This window comes from Meriones unguiculatus, chromosome 21 (genome assembly GCF_030254825.1).
Source record: "Meriones unguiculatus strain TT.TT164.6M chromosome 21, Bangor_MerUng_6.1, whole genome shotgun sequence".
Lineage (NCBI taxonomy): Eukaryota > Metazoa > Chordata > Mammalia > Rodentia > Muridae > Meriones > Meriones unguiculatus.
The window spans coordinates 16279478-16303570 of NC_083368.1; the positions used below are offsets into that span (position 1 = coordinate 16279478).

At 49.2% G+C, this 24093-nt stretch overlaps 1 protein-coding gene and 1 long non-coding RNA gene across 8 annotated transcripts in view; one reads left to right on the forward strand and one right to left on the reverse strand.

Moving 5' to 3' along the window:
* Prkag2 (protein kinase AMP-activated non-catalytic subunit gamma 2) overlaps positions 1–24093 on the forward strand; it is a 366379-nt gene that overhangs the window by 213270 nt on the left and 129016 nt on the right. Inside the window, exon 1 of one of the 7 annotated variants that reach the window (XM_060374090.1) lies at positions 11168–11620. The exons of the other annotated variants lie outside the window; for them this stretch is intronic. Coding sequence (XP_060230073.1) covers positions 11527–11620 — 94 coding nt within the window. The 5' untranslated portion in view covers positions 11168–11526. Of the gene's footprint in view, positions 1–11167; positions 11621–24093 lie in introns of those variants that run through there. 7 annotated transcript variants of the gene reach the window in all.
* LOC132649701 (uncharacterized) lies at positions 18005–21292 on the reverse strand. Its single transcript, XR_009588197.1, has 2 exons — positions 20795–21292; positions 18005–18834 (listed from the first exon to the last, which is right to left on the reverse strand). It is a non-coding gene; the product is annotated as an uncharacterized LOC132649701 (long non-coding RNA).

Below are 24093 nucleotides of genomic sequence, written 5' to 3' on the forward strand. Positions count from 1 at the left end.
AGCCGGCATGTAGGTACACACCTTTAATTCTAGAACTCTGGAGGCAGAGGCAGGCGGATCTCCTAAATTTGAAGCCAGCCTGGGCTACAGAGCAAAGGCCAGGAGAGAGGACAGCAAGGACATACAGAAACTTTGTCAGAGAGAGAGCTAGGCGCAGTGGCGCATGCCTGTAATCCCAGCACTCTGGGAGGCAGAGGCAGAAGGCTCACTGTGAGTTTGAGGCCAGAGCAAGTCCAGGACAGCCAGAGCTTCACAGAGAAACCCTGTCAAAAAAAAAAAAAAAAAAAAAAAAAAAAAAAAAGCCAAAAAAAGGAGGAGGAGGAGGAAAGAAAAAGAAATGCAGATATAGGAGAACCTATACTTCTTATTTCCCCCAGAATGTATGGATTTCCTATATTTTTGTGGCTAAACGTACATACTGTATAACGTAGTTTCTGTGCAGTTTTAAAATGTGCAGGAAGTACATTGAGCGCATTCCCAACATTGTACAGTCACCTCTCTAGTCCGAGGGCTGTGTCATCACTGTGTCAGCTGTCTCCGTGACGAAGCACCTGACGTAGGTAACTATGGAGGAAGGCTTCTTTTGGTTAACAGGCGCCTGCCCATGGCTGCTTCAGGCCTGTGGTGATTTACATAAGTGACTGCAGGTGAGCTTGTTGCGGAAGGACTGGGCATTTTCCCTAGAGGATGTGGAGGGTATGTGGCGATGGAGGCTTCTGCCTCGTGGTGTTCAGGAGGCAGAGAGGAGCTGGCTATGTTCCCTCCGAGGGCCCACTGCCAGTGACCTTTCTTCCGTTAGACCCCACTTCCCAATGGTGTCGCACGCTGGGCACCAGGCCAGCAGTATGGAAAGCCCTGATCCAAACTAACAGTCACCCCAAACAGAACCTCGTTACCCCGTTACCCATCACTTCTCTTCCCTTCACTCCTAGAACCTGGCAAGATTAACCTATTTACTGTCTCTGTGGCTGTGCCTGTTCTGGAATTGATGTGAAAATGGAGTCTAATAATGTGACTGGCTCCTTTCATGTCACATTTTGTTTGGAAACTGTACATCATACCATTCATGCTTTTCAGGGTTGACTAATACTTCCTTGCATAGATAAGCCACATCTTATTTCCCCACTCATCTATCAATGAATGTTCAGGTGGTTTCCCCCTTTTGAATTTCGTGAGTAGCTATTGTAATGCTGGCTGCTTTAATACCTGTCTTCAGATATTTGGGGTAGGCAGCTATGAGTAGGTTATACAGGAATCCCGTGTTTAACTTACTGGGGAATGGCCAAACTGTCTTCACGATCGATGTGGCATTTTAAATTATCAGGAGCAATGTATTAAGATTCCATTTTCTCCATCTCTTTTGTCAGTAGAAATTCTTCACATTTGTGATTAGGATTTATGGTTCCCATGAGCATTTTTTCTCAAGCATGTGTGTGGCCCTGTTGCTCTTCTTTGGGGGAAGTGTCTGATGAAGCTTCCTGTCCATTTTTTTTTTCTTCAAGATTCAGAGAAAGGAAGAGAGACAGATAGAGACAGGACAGACAGACAGTAAGTTTATGTGCAGCACATACATGCAAGTGCCTGCAAAGACCAGAAAAGGACCTTGGATTCTTCAAAACGGTAGTTATAGGGAATTGTGAGCCACCTGATTTGGGTGCTGGGAATTGAACCCAGGTCTTCAGAAAGAACAGCTAGTGCTGTTTAACCACTGAGCTACCTCTCCAACCCTTCCTACCCATTTTTTAATTGTCTTTTTCCTACTAATCTGTGGGGATTCTGAACTGTGAACACTTTGCCGATGTGTGTCTTGCAAATATTTTCTCCTCAGAGTCACCTTTACTGTTTCGATGAAATCCTTGGATGTAAAAATGTTCGGTTTTGATGATGACCGGAATTATCTTACTGTGTTGCCCTTTTGTGCTTGCTTCATGTAGACATTTAAACTGGTTGAAATAAAGGAAGAGGAAAGGATGAAGGATACGTGGCTGCCAGTGATTACAGCTTGATCTCAGAAGTATGATGCTAAGGTGGAGATAGAGGGGCAGCGGACACCAGTGGAGACCAGGGCACAGTCCGTGGCAACAGCAGTTTCTGTCAGCATCAGTAGTTGATGCTCTGCAGCTTATGAGATGTCTCTGTCACATTATCTTTTATCATCCCTTTATGACCTCTGAGTGGACTGAGCCTGTTGTGTTATAGGAGACATGTTGAAAACCGTTTAAATCGCTAAAGATTGCAGGCCTGTGAGTGGACCCAGATTTCCCTCAGGGGCTGCACCTGACCTGAAGGGTAAACCTTTCTATCAGCAACCTCATTTTATCATGTATTTAACTTTGAGAAGAAACCACTCCAAGGCAGCCAGCCATTGGTTCAGACCGCAAGTTCTCAACTCCTTTCATTGAGTTTCCAGGGGAATGAGTGCAGAAGTAGTTGGGGTCCTTCAGAGGAACCGCAGGTCCCAGAAAACAGCATCCCTGCCTAGGTACCTGGAAGGGGAGGTTGGGCCAGCCAGATGCTGGCTTTTGGCTGAGCGTGGGAATTTACAGGTCTTCTTTCCCCATCTCAACTGGGGCACATTCCTATCGTACTTTGTTGCTTTAATCAGATCTTAAGGCCTGATGTTTGGCCTTAAGATCTACTGCTCCAGGGCTTCTGCACCCAGGATCTGTACTCTGGGCCACAAAGCAGCCGATCTTTGTCCTTCCCACTTGCCTTTGGGGCCTTTGGAGCCCTGAGTCTGATATGCTTTTACAGAGATCTTGTTGAGTGGGTGTCTGTCCACTCAAGAATATGGGGACCACAAGAAAGGACTGAATAAAGCCCCCAGGAGCCCTGCATGGGCACATGTTGCCCTTTCGAGACTCTCTGAGATTTACGGATTTTGTACTTTCTGGCGCCTACATTTTAGCTGAAAATAATTATCACTGTTAGGTCTCACTTGTGTGTACATTTGTGTTTAGGTGCACGCACTCCAATGGGAGTGTGTGCGAGGCCAGAGCTCGGTACCAGTGTCTTCCTCTATCCCTGTCTGCTTTATTCCCTTGATGACAGGATATCTCTCTGAACCAGGCTGGGCCTCAGTGTTGGTTCAGCTAGACTGGCAACCAGCAAATCCCAGCAATCCTCCTGCCTCTACTCTCTTTGCTGCTGGGAATACAGGCATGCACAGCCACACCTGGCTTTTTTATGTGGCTTCTGGGGATCCTAACCCAGGCCCTCAAGCCCTCAGCACTTGTCTGCGCTTTTAACTGTAGGGTTCCCTGTGGCCACCATCGAATCTCAGTGGGCTTAGATGCCATTGGTGTGAGCTGAGGCGGGTGAGCCGAGGTGCTTTATCTTTGCCAGAACAAACACTCTCTTGTCACTCACATTCTCCCAACTCCAGTTCCCCTAGGCGCCACAAGGCTAGGTGTGACCCTGAGTGTGCTGGGGTGACTCTGAGCCACATGGCTTGAGTCAGGTGGGGAGGGCCATGTCTCAGAGGTGTGACTCAGACACAGCCCCTGAAGAAGGACTAGGGGAGGCCCCAAGGGCGAGTTCGCTAAGAACGAAGTGCAACACGACCTTTAGAACTCTCCGTGAAATATGACACACTATTTTGCAACTGGCAGGAGTGCTCTGGCCAGTGTACATTCTGCTCCCTGCTCCAAGAGGATCTGTACCTCACACCCCGATGTTGTCTTTGGCAGCAGCCTCTCAGGGTCCTGGGTGATTTTCAGCCTCTCAGGCCCTGTGAGTGTCACAACCCTCAAAGGATTGAGAGTGAGATTTTTGTTGGTGTGTCCTCAGTTGCTGTTCTTACAACCCTGCACCAGAGAAGCGGCTGCTGCATCCTAACTCTACCTGAACCATGGAGCAGGTCAAGGATTCCAGCTCTCTTTCGGGCCATTCTGGGGTCTTGGAGGCTCTGGTGAACCTCTGACCCTGGGTATCCCTAACTGAACAATAGCAGCTGGTTTCCTCCTCTTCCCATGTTGAAAACGTAGGAAAGTGCTTTGGAGAAGTCTGTCCACTCAGGATTTATGGACAGTGTCACTTACCAGGCAAGCTGTGACCTCTGGGTGGTGGGACCGGTACTGGGGCATGTGGCCCACAGGCCTCCGCAACTCTGCACTAGCATGAGAGACACCCTTCACGTGAATAGATTAAGGTGGTCAGCATGAGTCTCGGCTGCTGTTCTTCCCTCTAGGTCGTTGTGACAATTTTAGTGAAATCTGTCGTGACAGCCAGAGTAGCTCCAGTGGTAATGAAGGATTCGGGCTTCTCTGACATGTAATTTTAATCTCTGGGCATTCCGTGGGCTTCCAGGCAGCAAGAGGATGAAACTGCCTAACCAGGTGACGTGAAGAGGCAAAAGCACTCAGAGTCCTCTCTACACAGTTATGTGTGGGAGGGAGTCCTTTAGAGTACAGCTAGAAGCTGGGCAGCTACCATGGTGTCCGCAGCAGAGACCAAGAGTTCTGGATAGGCCCCAGCCCCAAGTCTAAATCATGCCCAGCTTACTGGACAGCAAGCGTCTCTATGTCTTAGCAAGTCACCATGTGTGGGAAGCAGAGTCAGTCACCGTCAGGGGCCCTCCAAGGACTAAATAGGCTATTCGCCACGTGCTTCAGGTTTCAGGGTCACCAGGTGGCTGTCAGGACTGTAACAGTGCGCTCACCACACCCACAGCGCAGAGGTGTGGCCTGCAGCATGTGCTGTCCCCGGGGCACGAGAGCCCCCCTCTAATACACTGGAGTGCAGGACTGAGCCCCAGGCTGTCTGCAGCTCCTTTGACTGTCCGTCCGTGACCATGGCCTCTTCTGCCCCCTCACTCCTATCTATTGAACGGTCTGGCTTTTGCTGTAATAGATCTTGTGGCATCCATTAAACCTGTAAAACCTGCATATCCGGGTTAAGAAGACCCAAGCCTGTGGGCGTCCTGTGGCCCACCGCAGTGCAGTGCTTTACTGCAAAGGATAGAGAGCTGACACAGTCCCTCCCTGGACTCCAGGACAGGCAGCCTCTGCGTTCCCCAGGGACAGGCCATGCTGTTCCCAGGAAGCTCCACCGGCTTCCCTGGCTCCCCTCACTGCAGCTGTCACCTGCAAGGCCTCCACCAGTAGGTGCTGGTCCCGGTTCTCCTATGGGATGGGATCCCTGTAAGCCTCTTCATCCAGCTAGAGAGAAAATTAACAGACAAGACATAAAATGATGGTGCGAGCTGGAAGAATGAACTATCCCAAGGTTGTAGTCTTCGATGCTCAATAATCTTTCTTGTTGCCGAGTGCAGATTTATAGCTGCACATTTAAACCAATAGCCAACAGTGAGAACACATATGAATGTATCCACTGGGGCTGGGCCCCCACGGTCCGTCCATCTCTGCTTTTTCATGTTTGGTTGTGAATTTCTGTGCCAGTCTCCATGTGCTGTAAAGAGAAGCTTTTTTGATGAGAGATGAGAGCTGCTCTTATATCTGAAGAGTTGGAGCTAAGAACTGTGCATGCGTGCATGCGTTTCATGTGTGCATGTGTGCGCCCATGTATATGTGTGTGTGTGTGTGTGTGTGTGTGTGTGTGTGTGTGTGTGTGTTTTCTAGGTTCATCCATTTACCCCAAAATCTCATGTTTCATTTTTCCTTACAGTTGAATAGTATTCCACTGTGTATATGTATCACATTTTCATTATCCAGTCATCTGTTGAAGGACATTTCATTTTCAGAGGGACTCTTTTCATTTCCATTTCCTGGCTATTGTAATTAGGGTGGCAACGAACACTGCTAGAAAGTATCTGTGGGGTATGATGTATGGCTCAAGGTACATGGTGGAAGGAAGGGGTGGAAAAATTGTGAGAGCCAGAAATCCAGGAAGTCTGCTGTGAAACAGTCCTTCCTGGAAAAGGCTACATAAACAAGACAGGAACAATGGCAATACCAAAAGACGTGCTAATGGAAGATGGAAATTTCCATGGGGTCCCACTCCTAGACAAAGGACCATAGGCCACTGATGACTGCTGGGAGAAGAAGAATTAGTGCCTCCCAGGGATGAGCCTGCTTATTGGTTATGCAATACAAAGTAGTCAGACCTGAAACCATATACGTGCAAAGAAAAACAGACTCAGCACATTGTTTACCTATTTTTGTGTACAGTTATGTGTACGAACAATAAAGAAAAGAGGCTGTCAGTTCGAGGAGAGGAGGGACATGGAAAGTGTTGGAGGAGAGGATACTTGGGAGGGGCTGGAAGAAGGAAAGGGACAGGGTGGGGAGGGAGCAGTGATGTAATTCTATTTTAATTTAAAATGTGTTAATTTTTTTTAAAGAACACATATTAAAAAAAAAAATCCCTACAGCTACGGGCTGGAAAAGTGACCCAGAGGTTAAGAGACTTGCTGTGCAAGCATGAAGACTAGAGTTGGGATTCCATAGCCCATATAAATGATGGGTGGTGTGGGGGCCTGCCTGTAAGTGCAGCCTCAGAAGGCACAGACAGGGACTCTGGGCAAGCTGGCCGGAGAGGCTAGCCTTATCTGTGAGCTCTGGGTTTGACTGAGAGACCCTGCCTCAGTGAAGAAAGCGGAAGTGCTGTTGAGTAACACCAACCTAGGATTTTACTTCCATATACACAAGCACACACCTTGACACACATACACCCACAGCATGCAAAATATGCTTACACGTGCACACACACACACACACACACACACACACACACGAAAAGTAGAACAAAGAAACATGATTTAAATCCCCTAGCATTGCACCTCTCTCCAAATCATATAGAACCAGTGTCAGAATGGTATCCCCAGGCTCACTCCTATCCCTGGTTTATTGCATTCAGGACTATGGTTTTTAAGGCATGAGCTGTAAAGACCCAGGCCACTTTAAAATACAGCTCCACTCTGGGAGCTCTCCCATCCTTCTTTTCAAAGCTTCCCTCCCCTAAAACTGCATTGGTGTAGACATTGGTGCCAGGCCAGAAGAACTCAGGCTGAACCTTGCCAATTCCTCCTCATCCCCCTCAGTAGCAGCCAGTGACCCTGAAGGACACAGAATTCTTTTTTCCCTTCATTTAATTGGTCACATTCTTATGTTCCTCAACGAAGACCTCAAGTGCTCCTGTGGGGTAGATTCAGAGCAAAGCCGTGAGCAGTGAGTTTTGGTCCCAGCATGCAGAGGGATTGTTCACTCCTCTCCTGAGCTCAGCCATCTAGAAGTCCCCAAGTGACACAGGCTGTTCTTTCTGGCACTTCAAACACAGGGTTTACCTGTAAGTTAGATCAGCAACCCCTGGCTTGTCGTAGGCTCATGTGAGGATGTTTGGGCCTGTAAGGTCGACTGGGATGCAAATCAAGCTTTTCAAGTTTGGCTCTTTTGCCTTTAAACCTTCCAGCCTGAAGGTCTAAGGTGAACATGAAGAATTGCATATTCTCTTTCTTCCAAGAAACTCACTGGAGGCAGGGCCTGGGGGAGCCAGAGAGGGGTTTGACCATGGGCCCTGGTGTTGTATTGTATACAGTCAGAAGAATGGTATGGATTTATCTGATTGGGAGTTCAAGTACATGGCCCCTACCTTGGCTTGTGAGTTGTGTGACCCCCCCAAGTTTCTCCTCTGACTCTCCACATGCTATGGATGCCTGCCCTTCCACCTTTATAGGGGCAGAGCGAAATGACAAGTGCTACATCGCCCGGTGCCTTGCTTGGCCTGTGAGAGACTTCGTAAATGGTAGTTATTCTTTTGAGAATGAAAACACCGTTCTTGGAGAACAGGAGTGTCTTTGAGTAGTTTACAGCACCCAAATCCGCTCAATCAGCAGCTGCCTAGAACATTCCCCCAGTTTAATCACCACTTGCTGAGTGAACCTCCAGATAAACACAGGGCCCTCATGCTTGCCTCCATTTGCTGTTTATTTTCCGTATGAATTGAAACTCATGTGCTCTCAGTCACTAAACCTTGAAATATCTCTTTCCACATACTCTGCTTATTTTCCAGTGTGAGAATGTTTACACTGTTGGCTGGGGAGATGGCTCAGTCAATGAAGTGTTGTCCCACAGGTTCGAGGACCTCAGTTCAGATCCCTAGAGCCCGCATCAAAAGCTGGACCCAGCTGCGTGCTGAGCTTCCTCATGCTGAGGAAGAGGGGCAAGACGAGCCCTGAGGCTCACCAATAGCCAACCAGTCTAGCAGAGCACCAGGTTCAATGAGAGCCACTGTCTCAAAAGATAATGTGGAAAGCAATTGAGGAAGGCAGCCAACACACACACACACGTCACACACACACACACACACACAAGCACATGCACTTCCCCTCTCGTGCATGCATGCGTGCACACATTAAGAAACGTTCCAACATTTTTTCACATAATATTTTATTCAAACATGCCTCCTCTTTATGTGTGTTCAGTGGTCCTTCCAGACAGATCTTAGCATTTTGCTACTTTTTCCTTATTAGGTTGTTGTTTGTTTTATTTTGTTTTGTTTGCATTTTTGTTTGGGTATAGGTCTTACTCTCTAGCCCAGGCTGGCCAGAAACTCATGATCTCCCTGCCTGGGCTTCCCCATGCTACAATTAAAGGTATGTACCACCATGTCTGGATCACTTTGTTTGTTTGTTTGTTTGTTTGTTTGTTTGAGATATAGTTTCTCAGTGTAGTCCTGGCTGTCCCAGACTCACTTTGTAGACCAGGCTGGCCTTGAATTCACAGAGATCCACTTCCCTCTTCCTCCTTAGGTGCTGGGATTACAGCTGTGTGCACCATGCCCAGCTTGGATCACTATTTTTAAACTGATAAAAGTTTAATTTCGTTGTAAGCAGGGTTTATTTAAATTTTCAAAAACCTAAATGTGAAACTCCAAAATCTCCCTGCTTCTTTTTTTTTTTTCCAGTATTTAGTCAAAGTATGTTTGGGCCACTATACATTGACTGCGGAGACATGTGGCTAATGTATGAGGGCAGGACTGGGAGGCTGGCTTCTGACGGCCAAAGTACTGAATCAGCTGCACCTGCAGTTTAGAAAATATGAAGTGTACTCCAAGAATGGAAACCATGGAAAGTGGGAGCCACCCCAGCAGTGTCCTAGGGCTGGCCCAGGCCTTGCTTAGATTCCCTGCCTCACAGCAGCCAGCACAAACACTAACCTTCCTACAGTGAGGGATAGCTGGGCAGAGACAACAGGAGAGAAGCAAACACTACAGCTTCCTGATCCATTGTCAGGGACAGGATGACCACAGACAAGGCCAAGGCAGTAAGGTGAGGAAGACAGATCCGAAAACACAGACAACCACTCCACAGCTTGAGGCCCTTACAGGCATGAGATAACAAATGTTTGTCCTCTGTCTGCTCTGCACTTAGCCACAGGAGGCCCTGGGGGGACAGCAGGTCTAGGGCAGGCCCTGAGATTTTGTTGTCCTTTCCTGGTGCTGCTTTTCTCTTGGCTGTGACTGAATACCTGATGGAGGCTACTGAGTGGAGGAAGGCTTTATTTTGGTTCTTAGTTTCAAAGGGTTCGGTTCACCATGGTGGGGAAAGCATGGATTAAGGCAGCAGTGTGTCCATGTGACATGGACCAGCAACAGACAAAGCAGGTCCTACAACCTCCCCAAACAGTTCCACTGGCTGGAGACCAGGTGAGGGGCCTTGCGAGCCTGTGAAGGACAGTCTACATTCAAACCTTAGCACCCCTACTATGTGGCATCCTGGATCTCCCTCATCTTGGAAGAGGCCCTATTAACAAACCCCCTCAAGCTTGCTCTTCTACAGCTTGTTGCTCTAGCTAGCAATCCATAGTTTCCTCCTAGGGGCTTCACAGTGAGCAGATGGGAACTGACAGTGCTGAACTCTGCCAGAGAGAGAGACAAGCCCACAGAGAGCAACCAGGTTTGAACACACAGTGGCTTCTTGTGGCTTTGGGGCCTCCTCAAGGGTTGAGTCCTGTCCCCGTTTATCCTCAGTGCAGTTTTTGAAGGTGATACCATCTAAACAGAGAGCTGAGAAGATCCAGGCTAGTCATCCTCAGGTGGGAGCCATTTAACTGATTATTAGGCGACTGGTTCTTTGGGGGAGAATCCACAGATATTACCGTTCATTCAGACTATTGGAACTTGATTTTTTTTTTAATTATATTTATGTGTGCCTGAGTGTGGGTTGTGCATATGAGTGCAAGTACCTATGGAGATCAGAAGAGGGCGTCCGATTCCCCTGGAGCTGGAGTAGTAACCAGTGTTAGTGATCTACCTGCCATGGGTGCCAGGAACCAAACTCAGAGTCTCTGAAAGCAGAGCATGCACTTAACCACTGCGCCATCTCTCTACCCCAGACTGTTAGACTTGAAATCCTGCTTTGACCTAGTCTCGTCCTGGCTAACAAAGGTGGAAACTGGGTCCCCCAGATGGGAAGAGACTCCCTCAGGGTCACAAGGCTAGTTGGTAACAGTAAGTAACTCCTCTACAGTAAAAGCTATCAGAAAAAAAAGTTTGCTTCCCCTCTCTGGTATTTGACTCTCTTCTGACACACATACGAACTAGAGGTTTCGTGCTTTGTTGGACTGGACATTTGGCTGATGATGAGATTATCATTCCTGTCTTGTCTCTGCCATTGGCTGCAGGAGTTTGGGTGAGTCGCAGCCCCATCCTGAACCTCAGTTTCCCCATCTGCAATCGGAGGAGTTGAATGAAAGCCCCTCGAAATTCTGAGTTCTGTCATGCAGTTCTTAGCAAGCCAGGTTCCCTGCTTGTCTGAGATCTTCTGCTGAGTCCTAAGGCCACCCTCTTTCTTTCTGTGATCTTTCTGTGTATCCTAGAGGAGTGAGGGCCGAAGACGACTCAGCAGTGTGTAGCCCTTGTGCTCTCGGGCTTCTCCTCCAGGCAGCCTCTGGAGCCTTCTAGTTCTCAGAGCCCTGAAGCACATGCATCAAAATAGTTGCGTGATGTCATGTCATAATGAGAATGTGCTCTGGCCAATTGGTGCCAAGAATTGTCTGTACAGGGTGGTTTCCTTTTACAGTCTTCTTAAAGAGACATCACGCAGATCTTCACATGACTAGCAGGCTAGTGCCGGCTCTGCCTACTTGGGCTCCCCTCCTGCTTTAGGTTGAAAGAGAATAAATAACCCAGAGCTTGTCAGTGAGCTGGTAACCTGGACTACATAAACAGATCCCCTGCAAGGTTCTGTTCATGTCGCCAGTGGCTTCTTGCCTACTTAAGGACAGGCAAAGCTGATACTGCCGGGAGAGGAGAGGTGCTGCCAGTCAGGACTGCTCCGCTCGGGAGTCTCAGGAGCCTGAGTGGGAACTGCGGTGAGAGTACCTGTGGCTGTCAGGCCGGTCCTGGAGTGTGACCGTCCTCTCATATTCACTGGAGAGCTCCTGGTGAGGACCCACAGGCTGTTTGACTTCCTCTCAGCAGCGGTGAGCTGCGGCTGCCAGGTGTCCCGCACCTGCCAGCTGATGCTGCTCCCCTTCTGGTGAACCCCCAGCCCCCAGCCGAGGCGCACACTGGTTCTTCAAGTCCTGCTATGTTCACCTGCCACCGCCTCTGTGGCCGCAGAGACTCATGAAGCGCTTTGGAAGTCTGAGGGGCAACAAGAAACCCAAGGACCAAAGCCGAAGCACCCAGCGGCGCCAGTCGGAACCCCATGGCCTTTTTGGTAGGATCCCATCGTTTCTATTTCTCTAATGGTCCCGTGGTATGTGTGTGTTTGTGTGTGTGTGCGTGCGTGTGTGCGCACATACGCATGTGCATGTGTACACATGTGTGACTCTGGGCAGCTGTTGCTTCTGGCTCTGGGCATAACCCTGAGGCAGTGGTTAAGGTGAGAGGGTGAGTACTAACTAATAGTCATACTGCTCCTAGGAGTAGTATGACTCCCAGCCAACATCATTGCTCCTTGTAAAGCTCTTTTCTTTCTGCAGCCCACCTGAATCTGTGTGGTTTAGGGATCAATTGGGATTGTTCCTGGCTTAGGAAAAAGCAGTGGCTTAAAGAAGAGCAACTGTGAGCTTGTATTATTACAAATGAAATGTGTGTGGAGAGAAACCCATGTGTTCAGAGGAAGGGACTCCGCCTCCTTGGTCCCTGGCAGGAGAACTGGAGGACAGAGGGTTACTTGGAAGGGAAAGCACTTGCCTGTCTTGTGTTCCTTGGGGAGAAACTGCTTCTGGGACCCGTGACCTCAGGTTCATGAGGCTGACATAAGCACAGCTGGGAGAGCTGGCCGCATAGCTGCGGTTTCTGGGACCTGCTGATGTGCAGGCTTGTGTGCTCGGATCATATGGATTTATACAGGTGGAGCCCACGTTTCCCGACTTCGTAGGGGCCTGGATGATTTGTGACCACTCAGCCCTGGATGGCAGCTGTCATGCTTTAAGAATCTGAGGCTGGGGCTGCAGGTGTGACCCAGTGGATAGAGTATTTGCCTAGCCTGTATGAAGCCTTGGGGTTGATCCCCAGCACTGAGTAAAACTGGGCATGGTGGTACAGCTGTAATCTCAGCACTTGGCAGCTGGAGGCAGGAGGATCAGAAGTTCAGTGTCATCCTGGTTGCATAGCAAGTTCAAGGCCAGTCTGGGCTACATGAGACCCTGTCTCAAAAATAAAAATAAAAATAACAGTAGAATGTGACATTTCAAGTGGTGGAAGTTTGTCACAGGCATGGTACCTCATGTCACATCTTATACATCAACGCCCTGGAGAGCCTCAGTGGTCTGAGGAGGGCCAGCATGGAGACGGAGATTCCTGGAGGAGTTTTCAGTCTCATGAAAGAAAAAAGTCTGCAAAGTGAACCAAAGAACAGAATCCCATCTAGTGCTGGGGTAGTGACTCTACAGAGGAATGGGTTGTCTGACACAGAAGTGGGGGAAGGAGGGAGGACTGTCTAGACCAGAGAGTCAGTGATTCGTCTAAAAACAAGACTTGTTTTAGATAACGAAGGAGTAAATACTCATTTACTACAGAATTAAATCTGACTCTATTATTGAACGAAAGTCTAGTTTTGCTAATGGGGACAGGCAAGCAGACCTGTTATTAAAGGCCTGATGTGTGCCAGACAGTGGTTTCTGCCCTGGTGTGTGAGAGCTGGCTGTCATCCCATCTTCTAAGCTGCTGAGATCAGAAACAATACTTTCATCTCCACCAAGTATCATAGAAAAGTTTGTATGCAAAGGCCAGCTTTCCCCTTGGGTCAGGGATGTGGGGCTCTCGGAGCCTTCCTCTGGAGCTCAGGGCACAAATGCAGACCTGCCATTCTGCTCAAGCTGGTGTGGAGTCAGGTAGAGCATCACACCGAACCAAGATCTGGGAAGCTGCTCCATAATGCCAGGTCTGGAGCAACTGAATAAAGGGGAAAGGCCATGAACTATTGAGGAAGCTTCCTCCGTACATCGCTAGGCTAACTCAGCCCACTCTGGGAGACCATTCAGGTCTCCACCCAGGATTTCCCGGTCTCTGGGGAAACATGTCTCCCACAGTTCACCCTGTGATCTCCAACCCTGCCCCTTCTCTCTTTAAAAATGATAGCTTTCCAGTGAGGTCGCTCTGGCTGTCTAGGAAGTGCTACTTTGGGGTTTGGTTTTGTGTCCTTTCCTCCATGTGGAATTTCACACAACTTTTTCTTCTGGGGGAGTTTGAGGTACCTGCCTGTTACTTAATCCATGGGTCTCAAGGGAGAGCCTAAGGTGGTCAGCACCTGCCTCTGCTGCCCTTTTTCTCTCCTCTGCAGCTAGCTGTTGTCTTAGAGTTTTAATTGCTGCAGTGAAACACCATGACCAAAAAGCAAGTTGTGAGGAGAGGGTTTGTTTGGCTCACACTTCAGTATGGCTGTTCATCATTGAAGGAAGCCAGGGCAGGAACCTGGAGGCAAGAGCTGATGGCAGAGGCTGTGAAGGATGCTGCTCATTGGCTTGCTCTCCATGGCTTGCTCAGCCTGCTCTCTTATAGAACCCCAGACCATCAGCCCAGATGAGCTGGGCCTTCCCCAATCGATCGCTGATTGAGAATTTTTGGTTTGGTGTTTTTGTTTTGTTTGTTTTGCTTTGCTTTGCTTTTCAAGACAGGATTTCTCTGTGTAACCTGTCCTGCAACTCACTCTGTAGACCAGGCTGCCCTCCAACTCATAGAGATTGCACATGCTCTGCCTCCCAAGAGCTGGGATCAAAGGCGTGCGCCTCCACTGCCCAGCCCTACAGACTGATCTTATGGTGCCATTTTCTGGATTGAGGTTGCCCCCTCTCAGATATGTCAGGTTGACATAAAAGTATCCAGTACACCTGTCTTCTGCAGAGACTATTGTCCCTCTAATCCCACCATGCAGAGCTACTCCCTGTGGGGACAAGATGCACTTCATTCCATCCAGTGTCTTCCCTGTTCTCCAGTGGCGTGCTTTTGCTCTCGAACACATGCACATACGCATCTACACGTGTATGCGAATGCATAGGTTCATGGACTGTGAGCAAACTCCACACTTACACATGCATTTGTGCACGCTTGCACAGTCACACACCTCCACTCAGCTGTCCCGAGAGCCTCCTGGCCTCCCAGAACAGCTGAAGAGGATTAGCAGAGGGCTCAGCTCTGCCCACTGTCACTGAGGGAATGACACTGGGCCACGGGTAGTCTTCCATCAGGAAGCATGAGGCTGTCACTGGAAAGCTGACCACCTGGACCAGTAATGGAATCCTCTTGGATAATTCTGAGTGCTGGGCTCACCATGAAACTAAGGATCTGAACACTGGTCCTCATGCCTGTGGCCACATGGACTACACAAAGGCAAAACTTTCACATGGACTTTCACACTGTGTGTACCAGACAGAAAATCTCCACATACACCTTCCTTTCATCTCTTCAGTAGAGAGAGATCCAGATTATGCCAACAAAGAGCATTTGGAGATAACAGCAGTGATATAAGAGGAGATTAGGAGGGGACCGGACTAATCAGATAAGGGACAAGCAACATAGCTGTGTTTCCACCCTCTGCACTTCTGAGCAGAATTAAATAAAACCTGATTAGTATGAGACCCGACCTGTGCCTACCCGTGGCTCCTCCCCTAGCCCAGCTCAGCAGGATCTGCCATGGCTTTGTGAGAAGCATCATTCTTTTCCCTGGTAGGTACTCTCCCTCTGCACTGGCAAGCCCTGCTGGCACAGCTGTCTGGTCCTGCTATCTGGTGGCACAGACCCTGACTGTATATGGCCCTAGGAGAACATCAAGAGCTCTGCCTCAGAGGCCAAGGCTAAGAAGCAAGTCTTTTGTCTGCCTGTTCTGTTCTTTCCTCTCCCATCATTATCCTCACTCTGTCTTTGTAGCCCCATTCTGACCCCTGCTACCTGCTGGCCCTGGCTTCTAGTTTCCTGAGTGAACTTTCTATAAATACCCCAACACAGTTTTTAACTTTTCATAGTGGGAGTTTTCATTTATGCACAGGAGAATGTACGGTGGTGCCCACTTCCAGGCCCAGCCATCACCCATATTCTGCCAGTTCTACAGGGTCCACTCTGCTCTGAGGACACAGAAGCAAGCAAGTCAGTCCTGTGTAGGACTTACAGCCCCGTGAGAGTATCTGTTTAATGGTGGCAGAATAGACATAGCATATCACTTGCTGTCGCCACCACATGGCATGGCGGTTTGTGACTCGGTTGCATTGAGGGCATTCACATCACTCAGCAGCAGACCCCTTGTCCATCTCAGAGCTTCTCATCATTCACCAGAATTCTGCACCCATTAAACTCCTTACACACCCAGTCCCTGGCCACCATCACTCTACCCCCATCTCTTTTGAATTTGGCATGTCCCCTCATAGCAGGAGAATCACGGGAAGCAGGACTGGGAAGATGGCCCAGTGAATAAAGTGCTTGCAGTCCAGCAGCAGGGCCTGTGTTCAGATCCTCAGTACCCATGTAAGGGCAAGATGAGGTGCGTATCTGTAGCTCCAACACTGGAGTGGGATGGGGCGAGGGACGGGCAGATCCTAGGTATTCAGTCTAGCCCAATTCATGCGCTCCAGGTCTTATCCTGACTCAAAACTCAAGGTGGGGAATGACAGATGAAGACACCCAACCTTGACCTCTGATTTCCCTCACCACACATAAAAGTGGAACTATGCCGCATTCGTCCCTTTGCGAATGACTCGTTTTGACAAATGGATGGGTTTTTGTCGTAGGTTAGGCAAGCTGTACTGTCTAAAAGGAGGGTGAAGGATAGATGCACTTGGCGTGACCGTATGGGGGAGTCAGTTTGTGGTCAAGAAGACCTAAACGTGCCAGGTGGAAAGAGCCAGGTGACTGGAGAAGTAAGGCTCTCAATGTCCCTAGGTCCACCTGCAGGCCAGTGCAGCAGGACAGAAGGAAGCACGGTTGAGCACCTCAACACCATCTTACAGACAACAGCAGGACTCTGTACCAATGTGAGGTGAAGCCCTAGGGTTTGGAGAAGAGGGCCATGCTCCTGAGGGTAGGAATTATGGCTAAAGCTGTAGTGAGGAGAAGGCTGAGCTGAGCTTTAACCCTGCCTTCCTCCACATGCCCCTGCAAGCCTAGTCCCTGCCAGACTTGCTGTCCATTCTTTCAGTACCACATGGAAGACTCAAGACACTGTGAACTAATTTGTTAGGATGAATGCCTTCTTAGGAGGATAGTAACACCTCAGTAGCTAATGGAGTGGTGTCTGGGACCAGGAGTTAGCCACTGGCCACTTAGAAATGCTCGTCTCTAGTTTATGAGTCTAGCATTTATTAGACAGCGCCAGGCCTAGCTCCTGGCCACCGGCCATTTCTCTGCAGAAGCAATCCACTTGTAGCTTAGACACAGAAATGGGCCAATTCCCAATTTGGTTCTCCCCAAGAACCACTCAAGAGTCATTCAGTCAGTGGCAAAGAGCAGAGTAGCTGAGGTGCCTTTCCTCAGGCAGTTCAATGATGGAACCTCAGAACAATGATGGCAGAGAGGCCAAGGAAAGGAGGGTGAAAAAGACAAGGGCCAGTGGACCTTTCCCTTTCCTGTTCCCGTCTCTGGCGCCCAAGATCAGGAAGGCATACAGGTCAGGAAGATGAAACTGACCCACAGAAGCCCAATGAAAAATGCCAGGAAGCCTGAGAGAGCACAGGACTGTCAGTGGGGAACATGCTGGGTGGCTTGGGGACCCCAGGAGCAGTGTGATCTGTGGGGTAGCTCTTCTGAAGACCCAGGTTCTGAGCAAACTTTCAATAGAGGACAAAGGGTCATAGGCCCAGAAACATTGCAGTGACAGAAGATATGACAAAAGAAGATATGCCTACAGAATCGAGAGGGAGGAGGAGAGGGATGGGGTAGGGAGAGGGGATTTAGGAAAGGGTGTGAGTTCAGGAGATGCCTCTCAGGGCTCCATGGCCCAGAGCTTGGCTTACCACCTGGCTTAGGCCACAGTCCATCCCTGATGCTGTCACCACCACCTTTGAGATAAGCCTGGCCAACAAAGAGCCATGCATCCAAGATGATCACACAGTTTCCAGTGCCTTGGAAAAACACGAGAGCTCAGTTCCTACAGAGAGAAGCAGAATCCTTCCTTCCATTGTGATCTATGCTCCAGAAACTGAGAAGGGAAAACATGTGAGTTCCAAATACTCTAAAGAACAAATCAACACTGCATGTTCTCAGAGGCATGGGCGATTCCTCGCAACACCCTGTATCCTTGGCCCCAAGCCTCTGTGGGCACTACTGCTTTTTCCTAAACTTAGACAAGGGTTGGGTGCTGTCCTAGTCACAGGGGAGCACTGGCTCCCCAAGGATCCCAGTCATGTTTGGCTCAGCTTGAAGGGGCTTCTCAGCAGAAACAGGAACTGTAGCCATCAGATTAAGTACCAACTAGATGGGGTCAGGCCGAGGGCCCAGGGCTGGGAGTCCTGCTATAGCAGGAAGCAGGTGAATGGCCCCAGATGAATTCACAGGGAAGCTTTGGTGAGTTGGAGCCTGAGGTGCTTGAGGGGCCCCACTACGAACAGGAAGAGATAACACAAACCAACGACGGCTGATTTCCTAAATGAGAGAAAACACTTAGCAAGACTTAACGTAAATCAGCCTTCTCAGAGCTTTCCTGGAAATAATTCATGTAACATCTAGTATTTTCTGTCAAGGTGAAAAAGAAAAATAACAATTATGAAATAAGAAAATAGTTTGCTGTGAGCACAAACATCAGACATCATGGTTTGGAACATAGACTCAGGTTACTCATGACATGGGTTCCCCAAAGACAGTCCCAAAAGAAAGGTGGCAGGACTGTCCTGTTCTGTGGGTGGGCTGTAGGTGTGCTACAGAGAGGGGGGTGCTCCTCCAAAATTTTGATGTAGTCTTCAGCAGGGTAGAGACACTTTCTACCGGAAGCAGGTGCCCACTCATTCCTAGCCTCTAGGTTGGAAGGGGTGAGAGGCCCAACAGCTCAGCATACATGAGGGTCTTTCTTATCCAGCAGTCACAAAAAGCCCAGGCCAGAGGCAAAGGCTAATGATACATGGGCGCCATTAGGGGCCAAAGGCCACCCAGTAGAGCCTTGGCCCTTTCACTGTTTGCTTTTTGATAGGCCTCATTATCCAATTCACTCATGTCTCAGATGGGCTCAGAGCATAGGTGTTTGCCACCACATGGAGCGACCCTTAGTCTCTTGATCCACATTCCATCTCTCCATAAGGCTGTGACACCCATACTCAGTAAAGCAGACCATCTAGAAGGTCTTAACACAAAGGCAGGCTCTTTAGAGAACATTCATCTACACTTCTTCCCAGGAACCTTCAGTTTGCTGGGAGTCAAGCCAGAAACAGTCCTTGTGGAATTCAGAGTTGCCGCTCCCATGGGCTGGAGTGATGTGCTCTTCCTGTTGGTTGGTACCATGAGAGAGGCCTGCGGAAGTAATTTCAGTGATGAGGAGGTCCATCATGGGCATTTGAAAAGCTGTCAGAAGGCTCAGAATAATACAAACAAGTACGTACTTCCCCGGATGAATTTCAGTTGCCCAGTTTTTTATTGTGCATACTAGTAAGTACATGGTAGGTAGGTAGGTAGATAGATAGATAGATAGATAGATAGATAGATAGATAGATAGATAGATAGTAGAATAGATTAGATAGATAGATAGATAGATAGATAGATAGATAGATAGATAGATAGATAGATAGATAGATAGATAGATAGATAATTAGACTCTGGCCAGAACAGGATAAAAGTGTAAGAGAATGTCTGCCTTCAAAGGCAGTGGAGCCCTTTTAGAATATAGACTTAATCAGTGGGGAAAGCTCTCCTAAGACTGGATGGGAGGAAATGTCCCTGCACCCTCATCTCACACACTCAGACAGGACACTCTGTGGCCAAGTTCAGTGGAGGAGGACCTGAGAATTCCACCAGCCTTGACCTTGATTTTCAGGATGGGGCAGATGGTGACATTTAGAGAAAGTGAATCAGCTTCATCCTGGCTGAGAAACTCAGGGAAGCAAACCACAGGCAGGGCTGTGTGTGAGGCCCTGGAGAAGCTAGACTCAGAGCTCTCCGAGCTCAGGCCCTTCCTCTAGAGTCTCCCTACCTGGATGCAGTCAGCTCCCCTCCCGTTGGCTTTCTCAGGAGAAACCTTCCTGTGCCATCGGGATAAAATTACTTGGAAATTAAAGGTAAAAACAACAGAACAATGGGTGTTACAGCTTATAGTAAGGATAATTTTGAGTCTTTTGTTAGATGGAGCCAAGTCCCCACCCTTTGATTGTCTTAAACATGGTCCTCCCTGACTAAAGAAGGAGCCTACTCCCCACCCCCACCCCACCCCCGCAAGAGTTATCCAGTCATTACCAAGGATTGCCCAGAAGTCCACCTTTTTATATACACAGTAACCAATTGGAGCCCTGGCTCTACACACCTACCCCATGGGGCTCTAGTCACCGGAGGCCAGGGACAGACAGATAACCCTGAGACCTCTGAGTCCCACCAATGCATCCACAGAAGCCAGTCTTTGTCTGCTCAGCCTACCTTACCTTTCCTCTTCTTGGAAACAAGAGCCAAGGCTCTCCTCTGCTTCCTGACAAGGCCTGATACTCCTTTCATGCCCCTCCCCTCCATGCCTGTGACACACTCCCTTCTCTTGGGACTATAATAAACTGTCTTTCCAGAGAAGCTGTCTCCTCATCCACTGGCCTCACTACCCCTAAGTCATCATAAAACCTACATTTGAAAACATGTCTCCCTGTAAAGGTAGACATTGATTTTCCTGGCTTCTTTTCCATATACTTTCTGAGTGAAGCGGTGTCTCTGGGAGCTTGGCCTCCCTGTCATCAGGTAGGCCACAGGCTGCATAGAACACAGATCATACATACACCCATCCTTTGTGGATGGGCACAAGCAGTTTTCAGGTTCATTCTCACACTCCTCCTGACATTTGTGTATCTGCTGGCTTTAGTCTGGGGTCCCTGGTGGGAGGTGCACTCAGAGGCAAGCCTTAGAAGGTGGGTAGTGGGGCCTGGGGATGTAGCTCAGCAGGTAGATTAAAAAGCATGCACAAAGCCTCGGATTCCATCCCCAGTACTGTCATTAGGATTGCTCATGCCTGTGATCCCAGCACTTGAGAGGCAGAAGCAGGAGGATCAGGAGCTCGAGGTGTCATGCTTGGCTACCTAGTGAGTTTGAGCCTAGCTTGGGCTATAGCGGACCCAGGTTCAGCAAACCAACAAAATAATGCATTGTCTCAGCACGTACAGTTTGCTTCGCTGGCTGGCCATGTGCAGGGGCCCCACCCGCTATCTTGGGCTTCCCAGCAGTGCACACCGGCCCCCTCTACCTATTGTCTAAGGTCTGCACAACCGCAGGAATCTCTCCTCACCTGTGAGTGAGCTTTGGCATCCGTTCCCAATCAGCTTTCCAGCTTTTCTCTCAGTCCCGAGCCCGTATTCACTTTCTACTAGCAAGACTCAGGCTCAGCCTGCCCAAGGCACTCCATGAAGACAGCAGTCAGGAACCTGCATGGACAGGGTCGCTCCATCCTCCGAGGCTGCATTCCTGTCAGGACTCCGTGTTGGGATTTCTCTGTGACTGGGAACCCAAGCAGCACTGGGTTTGTAGCCACTCACTGTTGCTATAGCAACCCCTGACTTACACCAGCCACACACTAAAAATAGACCATCTCATCCCTAATATAGAAAAATGGATGAAAATGAGAGCGGGGCAGGACCCTCCCCATCCAGTTACTAGGACCTGGATTGACTTGGACAGGCAGAGATGCACCTGCTGGGCTCTCTGAAAGACCAGGAGGGAGGGGACACACCTGGAGTGTCCTCAGAGCTGCTGTGACTTGGCTCTTCCCCATGTGCCAAGCCTCAGCTGTCTTCTTCCTGTTCGGAACCAAAGCATAGTTTACCCTAGGCAGTTTTGTGTTTGGGAGCATTGCTTTATTTTCTAGACAGTCTCCTGTGTATCCTAGGCTGGCCTTAACCTCACATCTGTCTCCTGAGTGCTGGAGTTGTGAGTGGGCACCCCCAGGCCTGGCTTGTTCAGTTTTTCAGTCTTAATTCTTCTGTGGGTTGTAAGTTTTGAGGGCAGGGATGTTACTCGCTGGACAGCGTGAGAGCTCCTAGTCATGGCATATGGAATCCTGGAAGGCTTGGGAACATGGTGGGACAGCTGTTCAGGAGTGAGCCTGCAGAAGGAGAGCCTTCGGATATTTGAAGGGCCATCCATCTACTGGTGGAGGGAGGGTGCTAGTTCATTCTCGAGGTCCTGTGGGGAGACAGGGAAGCCCCTCCCTGTAACTGCGTATACAGTGACTCGCGATGGATTCGATCACATTGTCCAAATCATAAACGTTCAAAAGCATCTCAAAGTGCTTGCAAACTGTTCTGGAACGGGGCTGTTCAGGAAGGAAGTGGGACCAGTCCCTACTGGGTCCGAATCATGGCTGCTGGATCTGAGATTGGGGTTGATGGCACCTCCTCTAGTGGGCTGCCTCAGTGAGTCAAGTGTGTGTGCCCCTGAACACCTGCCACACGAGTGATTGCACTGCACGGTAGCCTTCCTTGTTCTTGGGGGTGGGGGTTCTTAAACTTTATTTATTTATTTTATTTATTTCAACTTATTCACCTTGCATCCCAGCTGTAGCCCCCTCCCTCAGCCCCTCCCTGGGGGCGGGTTTTTGAGCTGATGGAGGATGTGGCAAGTGGGGCTTCTCTGAGGTAGAGTTGGAACAGTATTGGACATTTATAAGCATGAGCACTGCTTACAATGCAGACGGCTTGGATGACAGGAGTGGCCAGGAACAGCCAGGGGCTGCTGGGGGAGGCTTGTATTTGGGGCTTTCCAGATCCCACTGCCAGGAACCCTTAGGGAGACACCCTCCTCTTCTCCTTGCCCCCTCCCAATCCCCATCTCCTCCTCTTATCCCTCCTTCCTTCCACTCTTCTTCCCTTTCTTCTCTTTTCTCCTTTCTCTTCTCTCCTCCTCCACCTATCTTCTCTCCTCCACACTCCTTTCTTCCTTTCCTCCTCCTCTATTCCTTCCTCTCTGTATCCTCCACCTTTATCCTTCTCTTCTTCCTCCTCTTTCCTCTTTTCGCCTCTTCTCCTTCATCCTCTTCTTTTCCCTCCTTCCCTTTCTCCATTCTTTCTCCCTCCTTTTCCTCCCTTTCCTCTCCCTCCTCCTCTCCTTCCTTTTCCTCTAGCTTCTTTTATGTGACCAACAGACAAAACAACTACAACAAAAACAAACAAACAAACAAAAAGCCCTTTTCATCACCTGAAGTGTAGAGCTTGAAAATCCTAAGCACCTTCGTATTACGGTGCCCCATCCCCTCTCCTCACAGAATTCATCTTCCCCAGCTGCCTCCATCACACAGCGATCCCTGCAGTCTTTGGCATCCCCCCCCCCTTCCACTGTCTCTATGAATCTAATGATTCTGGGACCTTGCAGAGTGAAACTGAGCAGTGCTTTTCTTGCATTCCTTTTGTTCAATGCCCTTAGGTGCTTGTGAGCTATGTTGCATCTCTATGCTGTGTCAGCTCTCCCTGTTGTATGTTGGGTTCCTTCTCATGCTTTGGCAGGTTCCGCCATGCTATACTGCCTCGCATACATCCCTGAAAGGATGAGTAATGTTCCACCACTCAGAAACCCCTTTTGCACATGCAGTCTTGTGTCACAGGATCTGAGCTGTGTGTCATGTGTCCTATCTATCGTCACACCTTCTGAAAACATCAGCCCCTCTCCAGAAGTGACAAGCAAAGCAGCAGTTGTGTCCTTCCTCTCAGCCTGGGACTGGGTACAGAGCATCCATCTCTGGTGAAAGCATTGGGTCCCTGGTGGGCATCCGTAGTCCCACACAGGCCCACTCGGCGCCCCCTGGTGGATCTAGGCCAGGGGTGCTGCACTGCACTCACCAGAGACACCACAGCCCAGAATTCTCCACGGAGAACTGAAGTACCTGACTTCAGACTGCCCAACTAAAAGTCCCAGGGCACAGGCTGAGTGACATGGTGAGACTCGGGGGTCCATAACATTCCTACAATCTGCTGTGTAAAACAGATGTCCAGGCTGCACTGCTTTGCCTCCTCTGTCAAACCGTCCTTCAAGAAGACCTTTCTTGAAGCAGCCCCTAAGTGTGAGTCAGAGAGCCAGGCACACACTCAAACTCATTTAAGGTCTACAGTACAGGGGATACCATAGAGAAGGTCCTTAGAGAAGAGGAGCCAGGAGAGTTCCCAGGCCGGAAGGTGTGAAATTCATAGGCACCATTAGGTAAAGGCCAACCCAAATCACCAAGAGCTCACACAAGCTACCAGGTCCACAGGTTCTAGGCATCTGGCCCCTGGGAACTGTAGGGACAGCAGAGTCAAAGCAGCCATCAAAGCAGTCCTGAGACAATCTGCAGTGCTAGCAAGTGCATACTGTGGTTTCCAGACGTGAAACAAACAGGACCATCTACGTTAGCATCAGAGGTCAGAGTTCGAGTTCAGATGAGCCAGTGTGACTCAAATCATAAAAAGCAGAATCCAGCTAGGGAGATAGCTCAGTAGAGTACTTCCTATGCAAGACTAAGGACCTAAGTTCAATCCCCAGCCCCATCTTAAAAAGCTGGGCATGCATGATGGTACACACTTGTGAGAAAGCAGAAACAGACCAGTCTAGCCAAAACAG